This window comes from Stegastes partitus, unplaced genomic scaffold (assembly GCF_000690725.1).
Source record: "Stegastes partitus isolate 25-593 unplaced genomic scaffold, Stegastes_partitus-1.0.2 Scaffold2062, whole genome shotgun sequence".
In the NCBI taxonomy this organism is placed as follows: Eukaryota; Metazoa; Chordata; class Actinopteri; family Pomacentridae; genus Stegastes; species Stegastes partitus.
In genome coordinates, this window is record NW_007579793.1 from 20,152 (window position 1) to 42,195 (window position 22,044).

General features: G+C 42.0%; 2 protein-coding genes across 6 annotated transcripts in view; one reads left to right on the plus strand and one right to left on the minus strand.

Annotated features, from left to right (window-relative positions):
* The first annotated feature begins 47 nt into the window (after window positions 1–47).
* usp42 (ubiquitin specific peptidase 42) lies at window positions 48–13,094 on the plus strand. Of its 4 annotated transcripts, none has more exons than XM_008303752.1 (18): window positions 48–122; window positions 1,711–2,013; window positions 2,894–3,100; window positions 3,272–3,382; window positions 4,171–4,270; window positions 5,329–5,396; window positions 5,508–5,578; window positions 5,722–5,804; window positions 5,897–6,008; window positions 6,128–6,268; window positions 6,898–6,998; window positions 7,255–7,420; window positions 7,562–8,233; window positions 8,331–8,410; window positions 8,626–9,735; window positions 11,204–11,517; window positions 11,607–11,660; window positions 11,810–13,094. In XM_008303752.1, exons 2-17 carry the CDS (start codon window positions 1,773–1,775, stop codon window positions 11,654–11,656), a joined length of 3,627 nt encoding a protein of 1,208 aa, XP_008301974.1. In that variant the 5' UTR covers window positions 48–122; window positions 1,711–1,772; the 3' UTR covers window positions 11,657–11,660; window positions 11,810–13,094. The 4 variants fall into 4 exon arrangements, with proteins under 4 accessions (XP_008301974.1, XP_008301971.1, XP_008301976.1 ...); XM_008303749.1 differs by having other exon boundaries at window positions 1,764–2,013; XM_008303754.1 differs by having other exon boundaries at window positions 1,764–2,013; window positions 11,207–11,517.
* Window positions 13,095–13,362: 268 nt separating this feature from the next.
* The window catches only part of cyth3a (cytohesin 3a), a 42,806-nt gene continuing 34,124 nt past the window's right edge, over window positions 13,363–22,044 (minus strand). For both annotated transcript variants that reach the window (XM_008303747.1, XM_008303748.1), the window contains exons 10-13: window positions 20,960–21,036; window positions 18,722–18,793; window positions 18,467–18,621; window positions 13,363–14,842 (exon numbers count right to left, since the gene is read on the minus strand). In XM_008303747.1, coding sequence (XP_008301969.1) covers window positions 14,770–14,842; window positions 18,467–18,621; window positions 18,722–18,793; window positions 20,960–21,036 — 377 coding nt within the window. In that variant the 3' untranslated portion in view covers window positions 13,363–14,769. The remainder of the gene's footprint in view (window positions 14,843–18,466; window positions 18,622–18,721; window positions 18,794–20,959; window positions 21,037–22,044) is intronic.

Consider the following 22,044-nt stretch of genomic DNA (forward strand, 5'->3'; position numbering starts at 1 on the left):
CATCGCAGGTACCCGGATGTACCCGTGGGGCAATTAGCTACGTCATTGTTCACCGCCGGACACCCGCTGGAAATAAGGAATGGATTTACAACCGCTATTAACGTATTCATAACAGATTCCAGGTGAGTGCTGTGATGCTTTTATGGTCGAGTGTCACTTTAACTGTGCAGCCGTAATATTTCGGAGGGTCTGGGTCGCTCTGATTTGATGTAGTAGTCTTACACCGGTTCTCTATGTCATGTCGGAGCGAGCGGCGCAGTGAGCACACACAGCCGCCGGTGTCGAGCCCCTCCTTTCTCCTCTAGCTAGACGTCCCGTTACTCACAGCCCACCCATTTTAAATCAGATGTACCTCAAAGTGAAACCAAAAAACTATTCCCACACGTCCCAGTCATTAGCTGTGTTTCCCTCCGCCATGTCAGCCCGCGTCCATCGTGCCGAGCTAGCTTGCTAGCTAGCCGCATTAGCAACAATATTGCCGCACGAGCGCCACCGCACGTAATGCTAGCTGCGCTTGCTAGCTGTGTGTTACGTGTCGGGTTCTTTTGGAATGTTCTGCTGACGACATAGAGCCTACAAGACAAGTGGAACAACCGTTAGTTTTTGCTCGGTCTCCTACAAGAGATACCAAAAGATTTTGTGCGTGTTTTCTTGAAGTTTATCTTCGCTGCGTGTGAAAGGCCTAGCTACCGTCTATTAGCCAATGTGAAGCAGTCTGTTGGAGCAGGTGGGAGGGAACAGCTGCTGTTGTAAACGTGCTTCCGACCAGGAAATTTCTCCCTGTCGGGTTGTTTAACTACTAACGTTGACTTGGTGGTAAGTAATTTTGGTGATATGTTTCATAAATTGGTAGAATTGAACATAAAAAAATATAGATTTTAAAATCTGCCCGTATCTTGTGATGTTTGGTATTTAAAGAGGATCTTGCAAGATGCTCATTATGGCTCTCACTAAGAGATAAGTTAGTTTCGTATTTCAATATAAGTAGAGGCTGAATGAGAGATATTTTGCTTTTAGCTCTGTTGCAGTTTTTGCTTTTCTCTGAATATAAATCAGATAATCTAATCCAGTTTACTAAAGGCAGAGATAATGGTAGGCGGTCAGTGTAAACTGGCAAATTCGTATACTACAAATTAATGTGATGTTTTGCCTGTGGCATTTAGTTGTGTTCATCTAAACGCACAGCAAAGTGCTATATAAGTGTTATTGTTATTTTGTCATTGTTAATCATTAATCCAAGCTGGTGTGGAGTGATACGTATTTCACTTTCACTTTAAATTCAAACAAATCGGTTCAAGTCAAATCAAAGACTTTATTGTCATTGCATTTACACATACAATTGCATTAAATGTCTCTCATAAAAAAGTGATTTTCCTTTGCTCAGTCACCCAAACACAGACACATTAAAAATTAAAAACAAAACTTCTCTACAACAGAAATCTATCCCAGTTTACTAAAGGCAAAGGTGATGTTGTGAGGTCAGTGTTAATTAGCAAATTAGAATACTGCAATGCATTTAACTTCAAGTGTCATTGTAATGTTTTGCCTATGGCATTGAGTTGTTTTACTCTCGATGCACAGAAAAGCGCAATGAAGTATTATGTAATATTATCATTAATAATAATGAAACACACATATTAAAAATAAAAACTTCTCTAGAACAGAAATGAGAAACAACAATTTGTAAATATTTTTTTCCTTTTTCTGCAGCTCAAGCTATAACTCATTAAGTTGTATGCTTCTGTGTCTCTGCCCCAATACAGCTATGAACAATGACCATAGTTGACAGATCTTCAGAAAAGTCTGACCACGAGTCAGTCGGATGTAACCGATCCTCCTTCACCAGTGGAGACGTGGGGATGGACGGCAGTTGTTCCAGCAGCTGGGCAGTGGGCCCTACCATGCCCAGTGACTCTCCGAGGCTGAAGGCTCCAGGAGGATGCCTGGGCCCGACGATTGGAGCTGCTGTCTACAACAGCACACCCTCATCTGTGGAGCGGCCTAAGGAGCAAGGTAGGAGCGAGGGCTTTTATCAACTGTCTTTTTAATGCATGTGTCTTGAAAATCGAGATAAAACTATAAAGGATGTTGGTTGGTTGGTTGTACATATTCCATCATGTATGGACAAAGGGTCAGCCAGTGATGCTGTTTGTCTTATCCTCCGTTTATCCGTCATACAGTAGACACATAAGAAGTTTCTCAACTTATGTTGACAGTCCAACTGTAAATGCATTTGTGGCTATTAGCTATTTTTCTCACCTTTTTAACAAGTGCAGACCAAAACCAATACTTTGCAGACATGACTATCTTGAGACAATCATGTTGTTTTTCCAAAAATAAAAAAAACACATTTCAGGATTTTTTTTGTTTGTTTCCAATTGTTTGTATTTGCAAACAGAGAACTGTTATATGTAAATGATGTGATTAAGTGAAAGCTGCATTAATGATGCTAATCTTTGTGCTACTATTTTTGCACAAGAGTGTGACACAACTGTTTTTGTGGGTGTTGTGTTGCGGCTTCACTCTGCTTTCATTCATCCAGTTATATAACCCAGCCAGTTTTGAAGCGAGAGCATGATCAATCACTTGAGCTTATGACGCAATTGGTGTTTTGATATAAAGATCAGCAGCCCAACTTGTTTAGCAGAAACAAAAGGGAGAACAAACTCCATCATGTCTTTTCTAGTTCGCCCTATATTACAGTCAGATGTCAGAATCACATTATGTAACAGTGATAGCTATTACTGTAAGTCCCATTGTGCCATTGTCGTGTGCTAGTATGTGTTTACTTTAGCAATATAGCATATTACAGCTATTTGTTTATGTTTGTTTATGACCTGGCAAATGCTTTGAATCTAATTTTAGTAATAATTGTGGCTCTCTGTGTGTCCAGTGATAAGCAGTAGCGATGGAATTGACTTGCCCCAGAAGGTCCTGTTCTCTCCAGAGCGGCTCGTCCTAAAGTGGCCCCAGGTTCACCGCATTGGTGCAGGCCTGCAGAACATGGGGAACACCTGTTTCCTCAACTCAGCTCTGCAGTGTCTCACCTACACCCCTCCGTTAGCAAACTACATGCTGACGCGGGAACACTCCAAAACATGTAAGTTAGTGTTTCATGCCACTTTTACGCACCAGAGATAGTCTTGGTTAGTTGTACAGCCATGCAATAATTATCGCATCATTCTCAATCATTTCAACAGTATCTATGAGCTGCTGTCTTGCCTGAATCATGTCTTACTCATCAGTGTTTTGTCCATCTGTTCTGCTACAGGTCATGAGCCAGGGTTCTGTATGATGTGCACCATGCAAAACCACATCATTCAAGTTTTTGCCAACTCTGGGAATGTCATTAAGCCCATTGGTGTGCTCAACGAGCTCAAAAGTAAGTGGATGTCTGTACAGCTAGAGCAGGGGTGTCGACATCCGGTCCTCAAGGGCCGCAATCCTGCATGTTTTAGATGTGTCCTTCTTCCAACACACCTGATTCACATGATCAGGATCGTTATCAGACTTCTGCAGAGCTTGATGATGAGCTGATCATTTGAATCAGGTGTGTTGGAAGAGGGAGACATCTAAAACATGCAGGATTGCGGCCCTCGAGGACCGCAGTTCGACACCCCTGAGCTAGAGAATTAAAGTTGTCCCCTGTTCAAAATCTTTACCTGAAATGAATGATAGGAGGCGCTGTCTGACTGTTTACCTCTTTAGTTTTGGAGGGAAATCTTCTGGCAAAGGGCTGCAAGGTGGCTCGGTGGTTAGCACCGTTGCCTCGCAGCTGGAAGAGTTAGGGTTCACGTCCCGGTGAGGACACTGAGGACACAATTTGCATGTTCTCCCCATGCAGCGTGGGTTCTCTCCGGGTTCTCCGGCATCCTCCCACAGTCCAAAAACATGTTGAAGTTAATTGGTGATTCTAAATTGTCCATTTGTAAATGTAGACTGGTAGATAGACTGGTGACCTGTCCAGGGTGTCCCCTGCCTTCACCCTGAGTCAGCTGGGATAGACTCCAGCTCCCTCAGTGACCCTAGTGAGGATTAAGCGGTGTATAGATAATAGATCATTGCTGCTTCTTTAAACTGCTGTTTAAAGAAGTTTAAACTTACTTTTAAAGGTGGTTTCCTTTACCACACTCACACCTCTCCCTGCTTTATCTATTTTTTTCTACACAGGGATTGCAAAGCACTTCCGCTATGGAAGCCAAGAGGACGCCCATGAGTTTCTGCGGTACACAGTGGATTCTATGCAAAAGTCCTGCTTACCTGGAACCAAGTAAGTGTAAATTGCAATGTTTAAAAAAAAAAGAGGAAAAAAAAACCTTAAATTACACAACCATGCTCCCTTTGGCTGACAATACTAAATTAATTATCAGAAGAGAAAAAGTGTTCTAATTAGCAAACACCTTCCAGGATAAATCCTGCGTCCTTTGTTTCATGTAATTCAGTGTCTACAACTCTCTCCTGAGTCTGGAGGGCACAGTTACTGGGATGAAGTATTTTTAACAATACAGATTTCCTCCTGTCTTAACTGAACTGATAACTCTGATTCCATACTATACAAACCCTGGCTAGCTCTTCGTGCATCAGGTGCCTTGGGGAATTTTTTACTGCTTCATTATAGAAAGTGTTCTTACAGCAGGCATGCTGCTGTATTTTGTCCTATGTATGTTTTATCTGGCTTTCATTGCGTGTAATTGATATACCTAACTGTATGCATGCTTCTGAGTTTCTATCTATGTGTGTGTAACTATGTGTGCGCTGGCATAGGTATACACATAGTGGGGTGTAGTATGTCTATGCACAAGTTTCCATGTATATCCATTTTAATGTATTCTGTGCACTGCCAAGACACTTTAAGCACATGTTTGATAATGTCCTCCGTATAACATATTCTAAGAAACTTGAGCTTGAAAGAACATGGAGATGCATTGAAACATGAATTTTTTTCTGCTGCAATGTGTGAAAGCAGTTTTGAGCCATCATGTCCACATACATGCATTTTTAACAAAGTACAGCAGAGCATGTTTAATAGATACACTGGCCTGACCACTGTGGTTCCCATGGGGCTCTTAGAAAGTGATTTTAAGAGCTCGAAGTCTGAAGTCAATTCTTATTCTGTAGTGACGGGTTGCCTCTCAACTAATTACTCTTGCTCTAATTCCTCCCTTTTTCAATCCTACTTGAGCTGTAATGTTTTGTCACTTGACAGCTTAAAATACTGTAAAGGGACATTCTTATCTCTGCACCAGTGTAACCAGAAAATGTTTGTTTGTTGGTGGGGTTAAGAAGACAGTCATTAAATTGTTGTTTTCACCTGTATCTTTGCGACAGATTGGACAGGCAAACGCAGGCAACTACTTTCATTCACCAAGTATTTGGCGGGTACCTAAGGTCCAGAGGTAAGCTAATAATGTTGATTTGTTTTCTTGATTTTTCTCCTTTATGTGATGTCATGTTTCTGTGTTGCACAGCTTTGCTATAGTGACCTAACACTGATTTGTCTTTTTCAGTTAAATGTTTAAACTGCAAAGCAGTCTCAGATACATTTGACCCTTTTCTGGATATTACTCTGGAAATTAAGGTAATTAGACAACATTCATCGTCACTGTTGAGGCTAATATATATTCTACATATTGATTCAGATTTATAAATGCACATGAAGATTTTGTAGGAGCTCATAAGAACAATTCCCGACATTGAAAATGATTTGTTTTCTCCATGCAGACGGCTCCCAGCGTCTCCAAGGCTCTGGAGCAGTTTGTCAAGCCAGAACAGCTGGATGGCGAAAATGCCTACAAATGCACCAAGTAAGTCAGCAAAGATAAGCAAAGTCCAGGGTTATTTCTTCACTTATGACTCAGTTTACCAACTAACTAATCAAACCTGTGTTTTCCCCCAGGTGCAAAAAAATGGTCACAGCCTCAAAGAGATTCACAATCCACCGCAGCTCCAATGTGCTCACCCTCTCACTCAAACGCTTTGCAAACTTCAGTGGAGGCAAAATCACAAAGGTACAGTGACCCACGTGAACTGTGATATTCACTACAACCACATAGACCTTAGACAGCTCCCTGGAGTATTGCTATTGTAGTTAATTTTGAAATTAAGCAGCGTTTTTTCTGGTCATCAGGATGTGAAATATCCAGAGTACTTGGACCTACGGCCCTTCATGTCTCAGTCCCAAGGCGAGCCCCAGGTCTACGGGCTGTATGCTGTACTGGTTCACTCTGGATTCAGCTGTCATGCTGGACACTACTTCTGCTATATTAAGGTACTGGCACTGCTACCAACCACTGTTCTAATCTATCAGAAGGCTGTTGCCTGGTACACATTTGTCTCAACAGTCCATCAACAACTCACTGCAGCAGAGATTAGTGATAGAGAACATAAAGAGCACTACAAATGTATACACAAACTTTGAAAAGTATATTAACATAATATTCTGTTTATAATAGCTGTACGTTCATATATAGTGATATTTGTACTCAACAGCTTTTATTACATACTCACCAATTTATTAGGATCACCTGTTAAACTAATGCTATTCCATACTACAGCTCTGCCAGAAGTTCTACTCTTTTTCAGTTTTTGTTGATGTCAACAAAGTGATGATTCAACTTTATGTTTATAATTGTTTTGTACTTGATTACATTTAAATGTTCACCTAATATTTTGTCCATTCCATTAAAATACACAAGCGACAAATTATTAGGAACACTTTAGATTGTAATGCAGACCACTACCACCCTCAATGATCTTAACAATCAACGTACAGCAGAATTATCACCTTTTTTTTTTACAACATCAACAAATACTGAAAATGCATATCTTTGTAAAGGTACAATTTATGGCAGCGTGCAAGTGAATGTGTTGTGTCAAACCTCCCAATTCTCTTAACAGGCAAGCAATGGTCAGTGGTATCAGATGAACGACTCCTCTGTGTCTGTCAGTGACATCAGGTCTGTTCTCAACCAGCAGGCCTATGTTCTTTTCTACATGAAGTGAGTACATTACAATTCAACAAGTTTCAATTATTTTTTTAACGCAAATGTAACTAAACTGTTCATGTATGCTTGTTTAATGTCAGCGTGTTCATTTATAGGAGGAGATACAGTGAAATACAGCAACACATTTCCCTCTATTTTTACTTTTAAAAAAAGGCAGTCTTACAGTGTTAGAGTTGTTTAAAATTGATCCACTCAGCAAATTGTCTTCTCATGCTTGCCTTTGTTAATGTCCATGTTATCTTGTCATCAGATCCACTGATATGAAAAAAACTGGGGAGTACACCCACCTGAGCCATAATCCTGGCATCTCTGGCCAGTCATCTCCGCGACCGGTGGTAATACCACGCATCAACACCACCGTCCACCACAACAACATTGGCTTCATTGGTCCCCAGCTGCCACCACACATGACCAAGGTACTGCCAAATCTTTTGACATTAGGGTTTTAACATAACCAGGCATGATAAATGTTTTTTGAATGTTAACAGTTTAAATGTGTAGTCAGTGTGTGACTTAAATTAAAGCATGTTCTTGTACCCCTTGATTTTCCTCCTCAGAGCACTCTCCATGTTAATGGGAATGGATCTCTGAGGGACTACCCCTCCAGCTCCAAGCCCAGCACCAGCAGCAGTGTGGTGGGAAAGCCAGGGCATGGATTGGCTTCTTCTTCCTCTTCCATCTCGCACTCGATCAGCCGACCCACAATGATCCCAGACCATGACAAACGGCAGAAGCTTTCATTTTTCATTGGACAGGGCAAACCAAACCGCCCGTCGTCCTCCTCGTCCTCTTACAGCCAGCCGTCCTCTGCCAGCAGCTCCTCCTCCAGCTCTTTATCCTCCTCACAGTCTACCTCAGACGTCCGTTCAGACGTTCGCTTTGTTCCACGTCAACTTAACCATATTAATGGCACGTCTTGCAGTAATGGGGATCACCACACTGGAGGGAATGGAGCATCATTCCTGGTGCCATACGGCCAAGAATCTTCAGAGGAGTCAGACCAGGAAAACTGTGGCACTCTGGATAACGGCTGTTTATCCAAGTCTCACCCTAAGGGAAGCAATGGCACGGGAGATTATAACAATTCTCCTAAAACCTCCAACGGAGAGTCAGGAGTGCACCATAATGGCAATGGATTAAATGGACCCAACTATGGGGTCTCTAAATCCAACCAAAACGGGCACCACTATGGACACCACAAAGTGAATGGACACAATACGCCTGATAAGGTAAGTTGTGTGCTTACTCTTTATATTGTGCAGAAGATTTATTTACATTCAGTTTGATGACTACATTAATGATCATGTCTTTCTTTGTGCTCTTCAGATCTCTGGCAGTAATCATGGCAGTTTGTCCTCAGTGGCCCCTCCTGCTAATGGGCTAGGCAATGACCATAGTCAACCAAAGTAAGATTCACATTCTAACTCTAAGCTAGAAAAACATTATTGCTCTGTAATTCACATTAAGTAATTAAATAAAAACTCTTCTTGCAGTAGTGAGTTTGAAGAAATGACCATAATTTATGTAAAAACCTACTTTGTTGCCCTGGCATTCACTGTACAAATGTTTCACCCATCAAGCACTGTGCTCATATGCTTGTATTTGTTGTTTGTTTTTCCAGCAAAGAGGCCCATACTCCTGCCTCATCCCAGGCCAGTTCTTCTCAGAGCATTCATCCTGCTGCTAATGACAGGCAGCACCTCTCTACTCCTGACATAAGGGCTAAAACTCTGTCTGAACCCCTGCCTCACCACACAGCACACGCTGCTGTTAGCTCTCCACCTCCTGCTACTGCTACAACGACCCTTTCTGTTGGATCTATAGAATCTGCTGCTCCTTCTGGGCATCATGGCAACCCTGCGGCCTTATCCACCCAGCCAGACTGCTCTCAAAGCACCAGTGGGGCATCTGCAGCTCCACAGAAGGTTGACATAAATAAGAATGAAGCCAAGGATCTACCACAAAGCAATGGTCCATCAGTAGTGACTGAAGGACGTACAGATACAAAGGAGCAGTATCAGTCCAAGCCCAGTTATAGAGGCAATGAAAGACAATCCTCCCGTGACAGGGAGAGAGACAGACTGTACTCTGATGCTGGCAGAGACAGGGAGAGACACTACAGGGACAGGAGCAAAGAGCGAGATAGCGATGGTGATCGTCAATGGCACAGGCGGGGCTATCGAGATCCCCGTTCTCGCTCATACAGGGACCGGTTGCCTCCTCAAGAGCGCTCCTACAGAGACTGGGATCCTGAACGTCGACGGGAGCGAAACGTTCAGCGATCACCAAGAGAGCGTGATCATGACAGAAACTCCCGCCATTACAGCTACTACCGCCAACGACCCAGGGAGGATGTGGATCGCGAGCGGAGGGCATACGGTTACAACCGCGAGGACTCTCAAAATCCTCGCAGGTGGCACCATGAGAGTCGAGATTACTGGGCAACGAAGGACAAGAGCAGTGGCAGGGAGAGGGACTACTACCCTTCTAAAGAGGGGTCTTCCTTGGCTGCAACAGTGTCAGAAACAAGCAAGTTCAAGGGCTCCCCTCCACGGGTTCTCCTCTCCACATCTGAATCAGCAGCAAACAGGGAGGGTCAAAATCACAAGAGGACTGCTGATCATCAGAGCAAGGAGAGCGATGACAGCTCTGAGGCCCGTCGCTCTAAAAAACATAAAAAGAGCAAGAAAAAGAAAAAGTCAAAGGACAAAGACAGACATCGTGAGAGCGGGTGAGTTGTGCTATTTTTGTCTGCATGTTGCGCTGCACTAAAAGTCAGAAATCTATTTCACTAAATGGTTATTTGCTCCAGTGTTCACTGTGCAGAATGATGCATGTTCAGAGTTTGACACTAAAGGGGTGTTCACAGATTCCCACAATGCACACATGGCATCTCATTTTAAAGTATTTTAATCTGCAAGCCAGATTTCTGACATGGCGTGTAGTTTGGAAGACGATCCAGGTCCAGTTTGCTCTGGAGACTTGAGCTAAAGTGCACACACAATGAGAAGGCTCTTTTGCATTAATTTTTACATATTCATGCATGATTTTTTTTTTAAATATAATATACGAGGCATAAATGTAGTTTTAAGAATTTACCAACAAAGTAATTTTTCTTTTTTATGACAAATTACATCAGACGCAAATAATATTTCAAAACAGAATATCTGGATAATATCAAGGCGACTGTTAAATCTAAAGATGCGAACCTGCACAATCATTCAAGGTTAAAAGATCAGCAATAATACTACTAACCTCAGTTGTAAACTGAACAGCTTTTATCATTTTACAGTTGAAATAATATGCCGTTCAATCGTTTGGTCAAGAGATGAAAGAACTGATAAGAAATGAAAACCATCCTCTGGTTCAAGCTTCTCAGATGTTAGGATTTGTTGGTTATCTTTCATAGCAAACTGATGTTATTTTAGTTGTAAACTTTAATTTGAGAGAATGAGATACTTGAAGACATTCCCAGACAGTACTATGAAGTTGTGAAGAGCATTTTATTTTTATTTTTTTCACTATTTTTGACCTTTTTCTGGTATAGTGATCATCCAAGAACGAAAGAATTGCAGCTTGAGCTGGGCAATAGAAGTTAAAGACAATTCAATTTTCATGATAGTGTTTCATCTCTATCTGTCAATAACTGCTGATATTTTTTAATAACCTATTTTTAATGAAGAGCAGTAGAAAAACATTTCTATTATAACCACCTTACTTTGAATTCAGCCACTTTATCAGCGCACACTGCCTAATAATATTAACAATTACAATAACAATTTTAACCGCAATGAAGAACACACCAACGAATGAGTTTGCACTTATTGATAAACAAATAAGGATAAACGAATCATCGTTCCGTAATACACACTATTTTAAAACCTGGAGGTGTGGGTTGTAAATGCAGTCGAACTTTGTTGTGTTGTGTGTTTTCGGGATTGTCTGCATCTGATGGAATTAAGTAAAACTATCAAACATTTTATTAAGCAATTTTCTCATTGCTATTAAGTGTTTATGGCAGGGGTGCAGGATTGCGGCCCTCGAGGACCGCAGTTTGACACCCCTGGTTTATGGCCTATACATATCGCTGTGGTTTTAGTGCCCAGACCTTCATTTTTGTCTTTATAAAGGTAATAAAGCCTGATGCCTGTTAGTTTTTTGAGTTGAGGATAATCATGCCGTTTTCTGTCTTCCCCTAGAAGCTCCGACGCAGATTCCGACAGAGTCACGGAATCAAAAAAGAAAAAAAAGAAAAAGAGGAGGCACCGGGACAGTGACCCTGAGGAGCACAGCCCGGGAGCAGCACGGAGCCACAAGAACAGGAGCAGTGAGGAACGGGAGAGCCGCAAGCGGCGTCACTCTGACTTTAAGGACTCTAAATACGATAACGGTTACTCGCCAGAAAAACGCCGCCGCACGGACTGCGCCGATGAAAGCAGTAACCGTCTCCCCCCCTCCCGCCACACCTCACCCACAAACTGTTCAACTCACCGCTATTACAACGGATACACAGGTTAGCAGAACATTTTCACATTCAAAGTCATCCTTCAAAATGCTGAAATACAATAATGTAACCTAATACATGGTCATCCTGTTTTGTAGGAAACGGTTACAGTCGAACCAATGGCAACTCCAGTGGCCTGAAACACTGACTCTGTGAGTGGGCATCTTTTTCTTTTTTTTTTTAATGATCATAACAGTACAGTCAGCGGCACGAAACAGTTGGTAGTCTTATTGTAGGCACACATGTTTCAGATCATCACTTGCAAACAGATTATAAGAAGGTCTCCCCTTTCTCGTTTCAGACACATCACCACCATTTTAACAACAGCAGAGGAATGACATCGACAACTTTTTGACGTGGTGCTTCTTCATTGGGAATATATTGTATTTTTACCACAACTACGGTGTTTTAAATGTTCAAAAATATTTTTTCTTTTGTTTTTTTTGTTTTCTTTTTTTGAACGGCATTACTTTAATTGCCGTAACTCTCCTATTATTAAAAAAAAAGAAAGAAAAAAGAAAAAAAGTTACCCGTTGAACATTTATGATGAAAAATATTAATATATACTTGTATGAACTCAAACAAAGCCTGGAGCTTAAACATCTCAACTGCTGCTCAGTGGAACTCAGGACTTGAAAAACTTGTTAACATCCATCACTGATATCCACCTGCTACAAATAAGAACGAAACTAAAGGGAAGAGGGGAAGGGAAGAACCGTTGGTTGTGAGTTTAAGATGTCACCATATCTACAGAGCTGCAATGTTTTTAGTCATTTCTTCGATCCCACTGGGAGCAGTCAAACTAACGTTGGGAGATCTTTGTGAAGGAGACAGACGAGCGCATTGGTGGGAACAAGGCTTCGCTGACTGATACCTCCATGTTAACCCTGGACAGACTTGAGAACATTTCCCAGCTTTTTTTTTTTTTGTTCACGTCTTTTGTTTCCATTTCGCTCTGAAGCCTAAGATTCACACTTTTTAAACTTTTTCACAAGATGCAGAGGGTTTTTCTCTGAATCATGCCTCTCTCTCTCCTTTCATTCTATTTTTCTTTTTTTTTCTTTTTAAACATTCAAAAAGAAAAGCATCAAAACTTTGTTGTCATGGCTGTGGACCATTTGTGTTAGCTTTTTAATGACAAAATACAGTTTGTGTCTTCTAGCGTCATAAAAAAAAAATACTGTGAATTTAATTTTGAACTGTACTATCAGTTATTTTTATACGTAAAGATCCTGTATCAGGATTCTCAGATGTTTTGTTGATTTGCTTTGTTTTTAGAAGAACTTGTGGTAATTTGACCATATTCTCTGAACAAACGTCAGTAATGGGTATGGTTAACGTTTCTTTCTTTCTTTTTCAACTTTAGACAGAAGTTGGGGGGAAAAAAAACTGCTGTTATACTTTTAGTTTAGCATGTCAGAATTTATACATTGTATAAGGTAAAAGCCTTAAAATACATTTGTTAATGTCAGAAATTGTAATTTGTTCTTGGACTTTGTTTACAAGCTGCATTGAAATGAATGAAAAATGCTGACTGAGATGACGGATGAGTTTGCCAGGGATTTTTAACTAAAAAAAAAAGCTCCTGTCTGCCTTTGTATTATGTAGGATAGACTGATTGTATTCGAGCCTCTTGTTGAACAAACGTTCCACTACAGTTAAATCACCGTGTAGATCCGTTAACTGACAGCACTCTTCTGTATTCAGGTTTTGTTAGATACACACTTTTCTAGTTATTTGGGTCGGCTCAGCTCACGCTACTTTACTCACAACACCCTATTCCGTGTTTGAAATAACCAAAGACCTGGTAAGTTCAGAGCGCTTCTCGCTGAATTCACATGCACGCAAGAACACTTTTCTGATCAGCATGTATTTTTATTCAAAGTCTACATCAAAGTATTCAGGAGCAGTTTCCCCAAACAAAGACCAAACCATGTTTAAACCTAGAAGATGCACCCAGGAAGTAAAGCTCTTGGCTGTGGGTTTGGTTTGATCTGTCTGGGCGAAAACAGTCCTCAGATTCCAGTCGTCATTCACCCAGTTGGAAAATTCCAGTATCTTATCTGTTTCACTTCTCAAAGAGTTTAAATCCTCTACTCTCCTGTCTTGTTTTTCTTTCATATAACATCATGTATTATCTGATCCTCAGTAATAACACAGTATGGGGAGGTTTCACCGCTCCACAAGGAGCTGCACAAAGTCCCTCTTCCACTATTGTAAACTGTTAGCTGTCAAACTAAGAAAAAAAAAAAAAACAAAAAAAAGGTGAACGGGTATAGGCTACAGCCATTATGATTTACACGCTACATGAACACAACAAAGAAAAAAAAAATATGTACATTATATACTATACATGCATAATAATGTAAGTCGGGGGGGGTTGGGGGCTGCCTCTTTTGTGAAACAATAAGAAAAATAAATACAAATGATCGCAAAGATGGATTTTCAATACATAAAATACTTCAAGATGACAATTAATATATATGATGCATTATAGCTTTTTGAAGCCACTTCAAAGGTGTCATCACACTCGATATAAAGTTTTCAGACCTGCTTCCATTTGTTTGCCTTGAAATAATAGGGAGAATTGTAAATGAAGGATGGTGAACCAAGGTGGAATAAATCAGTACATTTGCATATACGGATACAGTCACTAGAGGGCCACCAGTCAGACCAGCTGACTGACGAGCTTGAGGCTTTCTGTAGTCGCACGTCACTACAAAATATTGTTGGCAGTCGTTGAAGGAGGTGCAGGTAATGAAATGGCATGTTGGGGGAAGGGTCTAGACTGCCAGCGGGGCAGACGGGATGACAGGAATACAGCTGTATGGCAATGGATAATCAGGTTTCAAATCCTGGCTGTGTGGTGGAGTGCGGTAGCTGCGGTTCCCTATGCGTCCAGCAGAGGGCAGTCTCATCACAACGCACGAAAAGACCCCACAATCGCAGCTGTGGCCGTCTCGTCCTGGTGCCGTTCTCCATCACCGCTCAGTTCCTTCTTCTACGCTTCACTTCGATATTCCAAGTCTGTGCCAGATTAAATACAATCTTCTCAGCAAAGAATTGAGGCGCAGGCCATCTTCAGGTGGGAATAAACGTACAGTCCCACCTGCATCTGCTGCTGCTGCTTGTCCCAGCCCTGAAAGAACGAATAGGAGGCCTTCATGACTCCCACATCACACACACACACACACAACAGACACACAAGGACTCCTGGTCACAGAAATGGTGCTGACAGATGTAGCTGCAGGTGGGCGGTCATCATTTCTTATTGGCTATCCTCCTCTTCCTGGTGGCCAGCATGTCGTAGAAAGGATCCCTGCTGATGCTCGCTCTGTGGAGGACAGGAAGGAGCAGATTAAAGACTGACTGCTTCCAAATGCTCACAACAAGGACAGATTCATCAGCACTGTGAACGTATTGTGAAGTCTCAGAGGCCTAATTCTGTGCTATCGGTGCATCTTTCCCAGAACTCGTCCCGTCGCGCGCCACCCAGCTTCGAGTCATCAACACCGAAACCTGACATTCGCGGTGATTTGTGGCGCCTCAGACACCTGCACTTTACACCACCTTGTTTGTGCTATAAATATCTCAGCATCTCGTCATTCACTCTACCCACAAAGCACCAGACAGATGTGGGTGAGCCTGACAACTGTGCATCAAGAGAATTTTAGGTTGGATTTTTCCTTTAATGCTGCAGCCCGTATTAGCCAACTTCAAGCTGCATTAGGTGATGAGGAGAGGAAACTGGCTGACACACTGACAGCTTTTAAGCTGATATACTAAACATGTTGGCAAACAGTTGCCTGTGACACACACACAGCAGCTACAAAGCAGCACCAGCATTCATTTGCTGCTGTGTTTGCGGCTTTTTAACGCCCTATGAAGTCCAACATGAGCTCCTTTTAACCATACCACACCAACAGTTCTGGTTCCCTGTAGAAGTTCAGGTTTACTATGATCATGTCAAGTGTTTCTCAGCTAACTCCAGTTTTATAATTCTTTATTTTCTGTGCAAACTGCTTCATTAGCAGCATCCCCACCTTTACAGATCTCCTGAAGGACTTTGGATTACTGCTGTTCCAGGTCTGCCGTGTTAAGAATGAGAACGCTTATTTTCGTCTTGCCTTTAATTCTTGTTTGGTCGGATATTTTACGTGGGTTCATGTAGGATTTTGTGATGTATTTTTAGAACGTGGACCTCAGGAAGACGAGCAACCGCTGTGGTGGAAGCTAATGGGAATGCAAATGAATGAATGAACAATGATGTGCTATATTTATCAGCTAGTTGCTTACTGCCATTCTTTGTTAGGTAGGCAGTGTACAGTGAAAACAGCTTCTTGGTAGGCAGGAAATAATGTTTTGTGGGTGATGCAACTGAAGTTCAACATGAAGCTGCAGGGTGTAAAACCAGCAACGCTCTGTGGTGTCACCCATGAAGTGTTTCTGAACCTCAGGGTGGCGTCGCCTTTGCAGTGTCTGACACCTTCTGATTCCTGGTAAATCCAAAAATAAGCAAAGAGGTGGAGCGAGAGTGAAGTTGAGGCCGGCTAGGTAAATGCATCTGGGCCGTGGACTGTCATGTGACATTACCCACCTGTCACTCAAGGCAGCCATGCATTTAATGATGCATAACTTTATGCCATAATATCCCCCTCACCCCAGCCAGGGGAGGTAGATAGCTACCCTCCCTGAGCCTGGTTCTGCTGGAGTTCTTTCTCTAAACTGTTGTCAAGTCTTTGCTCAAAGAGAATCATTTGGTTTCTTTTAAAAATATTCTAAGGTCTGGCCTTAACGTTAAGATTACTGTCCAATGTTAATCTTATATCTCAGTTGGAAGGCACTTTGGCTCAACTTCTTGGATTTAATGTTCTATTTAACCCTTTTTGGGGCAAGTGATCATATTTCGTAACGTCCTTGAACGTTCAACTTGTCCACCCTGTGCCTCTCCTTGAGGTTGAACAACCATGTGCACTTTGATTTAATTTTCATATTAGTGGCAATTTCACTACCTTACGAAAAATGTCACTAAACAAATGTTCCAGACATTTTATCAACGCTTTATTATTGGTTTGCATTGAACTCCACTTTGATTTATTTTTTGAGATTAGTGCCATTAATACCACTGCCCCAAGAAAAATATTACTATACGAACTGTCCAAGCACTTTATAAATACTTTGTTACTGGTTGTGTAGGTATCATTACCTCAAATTAAAATGTTTTTGCAGTTTGTTGCTTTTTCTTGTATTTATTATAAATTTCCTTTTTTTAACTGTAGACGGGAAAGTTACCATATATGGTAACTTTATGAATTTTGATTTGCAATGTTTATATATTTTTTTTTTAAATCACAAAAGTAAAAAAAAGTCTTGAAATATCCTTCAATAACACTCTAGGGTTGAAATTTCCATTTTCCAAGTATTTCAATGAGCGCCCTATAAAGGGATAAAGTGAATCAAATTAATTTATTACAATTTAAGTGGGTGAGTTATATAAAAATGTGCTCCTCGCCCAGTTGTCATTAAAAGGTAAATTAGCTATAGACACCAAAATCGTGTCCTCTTCTAACCTGTAAACATGTTTATTTCTCCTGTAAAGCTGTACATTTCTACATGGTGGTCTACAGGGACATACTCGCTTCTGGTGGCCATTAGAGGAATTGCAGTTTTTGACACTTTTGCACTGACTTTATTTTTCAGCCTTGGACATTGCTACGTCCTTAAAAACAATAACAGTAAACTAACTTACAAATAAATTACAAATCTCTTGCACAGTTACTGCAAAAAAATCACATTATAGCTGCTTTAAGTTGTCAGTGTGTGTGTTAATGCAGCCCCATTCCTACAGAAGAATCACACTTCATACCCTGATGTGCTGTCAGGGTGCAGAAGATGGGAATAATGCTGAGTAATTATCTGCTTTCCCAGCAGCATAGTGGTTGACGTGCTGAGACGGCCCGTGCTGTGTGTGTGTGTGTGTGCACAGTTACAACAACAGCAGTTTCCAGCCTTGCACATGAGTCAGGTGGGACAGTGTGTGTGTGTGTGTGTGCATTCCGAGGTGTGTGTGAAATCTGCTGACCACAGGACAGTCTGCCGCCCCGCTCGTCGAGCCAGTCGAGTGAGAGTGTGGATTCGGCAGCACAGCCCCGTCCTGCTGAGCCTCTTTCTGTGACCAATATTACATGTGCAGCAGTCACTACTTGAGTCAACGCTTGTGCTGTTTCACTCCGAGACCTCCTACAGGATGTGAAACAGACAGCGTGTCCTCTGAAGGTCAGCGGACGGTAAATCTTCCAAACCGAGAAAAATGATCACCTCTCTCCTCTTTCCAATCGCTTTAGCTGCACATGAAGCAGCCTCAACCCGAACAAGATTCCAGTAACTCGCCCCTAAAGTCCACCGCTTTCACTTAACGGACTCACGTCTGTCAATGCTAAGTGGTTTTTTAATATCATTACAGCATAGTAGGGTTGAGTAATATCATTTTCTGCTCTGATATTGATCATTTTGGTCAGTGAATGTGCAGCTGAGTGGACGATAACCAGCCAGCTGATCAATTACCCGCTGGGTCCCATTTACAGCAGCACCTCCGCTCTCCTCACTGGTTAACAACCCGGCCTTTGGATCCGTAGGTGTAAATGCTGGCCAGAACACTTAGACGTGCAGCGGGGCATAGTGTCTGAGTAGGTGTGTGAGCTTTTCTTTGCTTGTTGAGCTCTAATCAAAGGGAAGTGAGCTTATCCAGCAGAGCAGAAATCACCTCTGAGTGTTATCTGCATGGAAGTGTGAGAAATGGAGTCACATTTAGTCACCAGGCCACGCCACGTTGGTGTGTGTGTGTGTGTGTGTGTGTGTTTCTCACAGTCAAGGTCAGACATGAGAAAGTCCCACACGGGAGCAGGCTGGCGTTGGCTAAGTGCCCTCTCAGTGTAAATGGATCCACACTAACACTTACTTGATGGATTTGATCCACTCCTCCTTCTCCTCTGGAGTGGGGGCCGATATCCTGTACACTACATGGTTGCCCTCGACGACCCGCCCGTCCGCCTCTGTCTTGCAGGCCTTGATCACCTGACCTTTGTGGTTGGGGTTGTAGAGCTCAAAGCAGTTCTGTGGAGACATCGTACCCGTTTGATGAGCAAACATTCAACCTTAGTTGTATTTTTTGTTTGTGTGAAGGTGAATTTAGATGAGAGGATATGGTCCTTACAGGTTTTCTTGGCTCGTCCACCTCTCTGATACTAAGGTTTTCCAGAGGAATAATCCCACGAGGCTCTTTATCCTGGAGACACATACAAAAAAAAACAGCCCTCAGCATTAACACATAACTCATTCAGCGCGTGCGTCTTTACCACCATCTACTGCAAGATCTGCACGAGGGCAAAGATAATATCTGTGTGCGGTGAAGGCGCAGCGACATGAAATGAACAAAGGATCCAGCCCAGATTAATGCTAAATCACTCGTGGTACCCGTAGCCTCTTGCTCACACCACGAAAAGCTTTTTTTCCATAAACTTGGTCACCAATAAGTCATGTGTTCCTGAAAGAGCTTCATCTACATACAATCAAGACATTAAACCCACTGCCTCTACCCAGCAAAAGAAAGGGAGGCCATTTTGGAGGAGGCAAAGAAGGGGCAACCTTTAGTGTCACAGAATTCTCCCACAGATTTAGATTTAGGATTCTTTAATTAAGCAGCACCATTTGGAAATGTGAGCGAGGAAATTTGAAAAGCTCTCTGTTCCCACTTTATATATTATTTCTATAATCTCACAGAGGACCGTTGGGGTTCGTTTCGTTTGTTGTTGGGTCAGAATAAGATATAAATGAATACATCTGAGTGAAGACAAAAAAAACTGCTTTATTTTCATTTGGTGTTAAAAATTTGTTGCAAAATCCCTCATCATTGCAAAAATAACCAAGACTTGTGTTGTTTTTGTGTTCTAACCCTTGTTATTATCTAATTAAATGAGGGTTCTCACAGGTTTTAAATACAATAAAATGAATAGATAAATGGATGTGGTTCCAGGCTGGAGTTTTGATTTAAAAACATTTCGTATCATGAGCAGTAACAGCTATGAATTACAAATCAAAACACACCTTTAATTTCCATAGCATGTATGCTTTAAACACTACTTCTACTTTATTCGAAGCCTGACAGCATCTCAGCACCAATCAAGGTGTAATTAAAGCACACTGGAGGTTTTTATTCATCCTGGTCATGTAGGGGACACCACCCGAGGGAGATGTAACCCTACACTCTCCATCCTCCATCCTCCAGCTATTGTGTCTGCGGGGCCAGATGTGAGGGTGTGTGTGTGTGTGTGTGTGTGTGTGTTGGGGGGTCCTTGAGGAACGGCCTCGTGTCCCGCCTGTCATCTTCTTTCTAATGAGGGGTGCACAGCGGGGGGAGGAAATGCCCTGGGACAGCTGTTCACAGCTGGCTCAGTGTGTGCCTTTTAGAGTGTGTGCGTACCCCCATCGCAGCGCCGGTTTGCGCGATGCCGAGGGATTCGAGGTTGTGGGGTTGTGGGGGAGGCACTTGGCTTAGGGCTTAGTGGGGGCCAGATGTGTGCTGTAGACATTGCAGATGTTTCCTATGATGTCTCATGTTAATTGCTGGAGTGAGGTTCATTTAGGTCAGAGGGGCTGCATCTGTTAAGTAGCAGAGCTGGAAGGCAGAGACCTGTGCCTCTGTCTGTCTAAATGGATGCCCTTTGTTTCATATGGCTCCACTTTACTTAAAATCCCTCTGCAATTCCAGAAATTCTACACACTTTGCTAAACTAACACAGCTGGATTAAACATTTCAAAACGTGAAACGACTAATACTCTGAAGGGAACAGTTCGACATTTTGGAAATTATGTTTATTTGCTTTATTGCTGAGATGACGAGCACCAGGTCATGACTGCATGCCAAATATGCGACTATAAATGTATAAAAATAAACACCAGTCAAAGCGTGAAAACTATTTTGGGGTTTATGGAGGGGCTGTGTGCTGGAAGGAGGCTTCTTGAGTATTAGTGTTGCCATGCAACCGGTGGATACACCAAAAACTGGCTGCTCACAGGCAACAAATAGTCACACAAAACCACAAACTGCTGGTTTTGCACTTCTTTTTAACACATATTCCTCAAATAGCATACATAGCATGTTAATTTGTGAGCTTCAGAAGTGCTGGTGTTCCTCTCTTTCCAGTCTAATCTAAGATAACCATCTTCTAGCTGCAGCTTCATATTTAAGAGTGGTATCGATCCTCTCATCTAACTCTTAGCAAGAAAAGCGGATTAGAGAATTTGCTATGACGCCCAGCTAATTCCTTCAAGATCCATTTTCTGTTGCTAATCTGCAAAAAAAAAAAAAAAAAGATGCGTCTTGTGCATTCTGGTAAACAACAAAGCAAAACAGACGAGAAGTCACATGAAACGCATCATTCTGCCTACTTACTGTTGTGTATTCAAAGTAATAGAGGCAGTTGTCGGTCAGAATAAACCATCTCCTCTTCCACGTCTTCACCCGGCCGCCTGAAGGGGGGGGGGAGAGAAAACATTTGAGATCAAACCAGAGAGGTGACAGTGTTTGTGCACGTTAAGGCTAATCTATGGGGGACTTCAGCTCCACGTGCCGCATCTGGTTCTGATCATCATCTCTCTGCGTTATAAGGCTCCATCAGAGGCTGGATGTGCCTCGGGCGGCCCCCTCCCCGTCCTCTGAGATTGATGCCTGCAGGCGAGCGCAGGGGGAAAGGAGGAGGAGGAGGAGGAGGGGGCTTGTGAAGACAGTTGAACCCATTGTTGGCTTCCTGGAGAAATCCCCGACACGTCCACGCCACATACATGTGACGACTAAACTGGCCTGACCTGTGCGAGTTATGGGTTTGGTGAGCTAAAAGCCAAAAAAAAGGTAGAAAATTGTACTGACTGTTGGTGGTTGTTGCAATGAGAGTTTAGTTTTGGAGCATTTTATTACAAAAAGTTAAACACTCTCTAAACCAAAGCCCTTCTTCTTTTTTTTTAGCATTTCAATTAAAGGAATAATATAAGGAAGTCTCATTATAAGAGGCACAATCTACCCATCTGTCTACATCGTCAGATAAATCTAGATTACTGGGATTACTGGATTTTCTGTTAATTACACCATCATGAGTAATTTACCTACAGTCTAACAGAATGTGGCTGATGTCAATGCACAATCTGCAGTACGTGCAGCATAATAACGCGCTTGCTGACTGGGTGGAACGTGCACAGCCGTTACTGATGTAATCAATATGTAATGTTGACTTGACCCAGATTTTCACTGTACACTCGAAGCTGTAGTAACATCCAGCATCGTATTATTTATGAGCCGTTTTTCTTTCACTTTGCTTACATCAGGTGCATCTGCCGTTCACTTACTGATCATTTAAATTTAATCTAATATTGTTGGGTAATTACAAAATATAAGTTTCAGTAGTTAACTCAAAAGACTGGAGAGCTGTTCATCCCTGTTAGCCATTCATTCTCAAAATATGACATTTGTTATGGATTTCAACT

Excerpts from the sequence above, each read along its gene's own strand:
- usp42 (XM_008303752.1), top strand. The coding sequence starts at position 1,773 with ATGACCATAGTTGACAGATCTTCAGAAAAGTCTGACCACGAGTCAGTC. Across the intron at positions 3,383-4,170 it reads TGTGCTCAACGAGCTCAAAA|GGATTGCAAAGCACTTCCGC; the intron begins GTAAGTGGATGT and ends TTTTCTACACAG. Across the intron at positions 6,269-6,897 it reads ACTACTTCTGCTATATTAAG|GCAAGCAATGGTCAGTGGTA; the intron begins GTACTGGCACTG and ends TTCTCTTAACAG.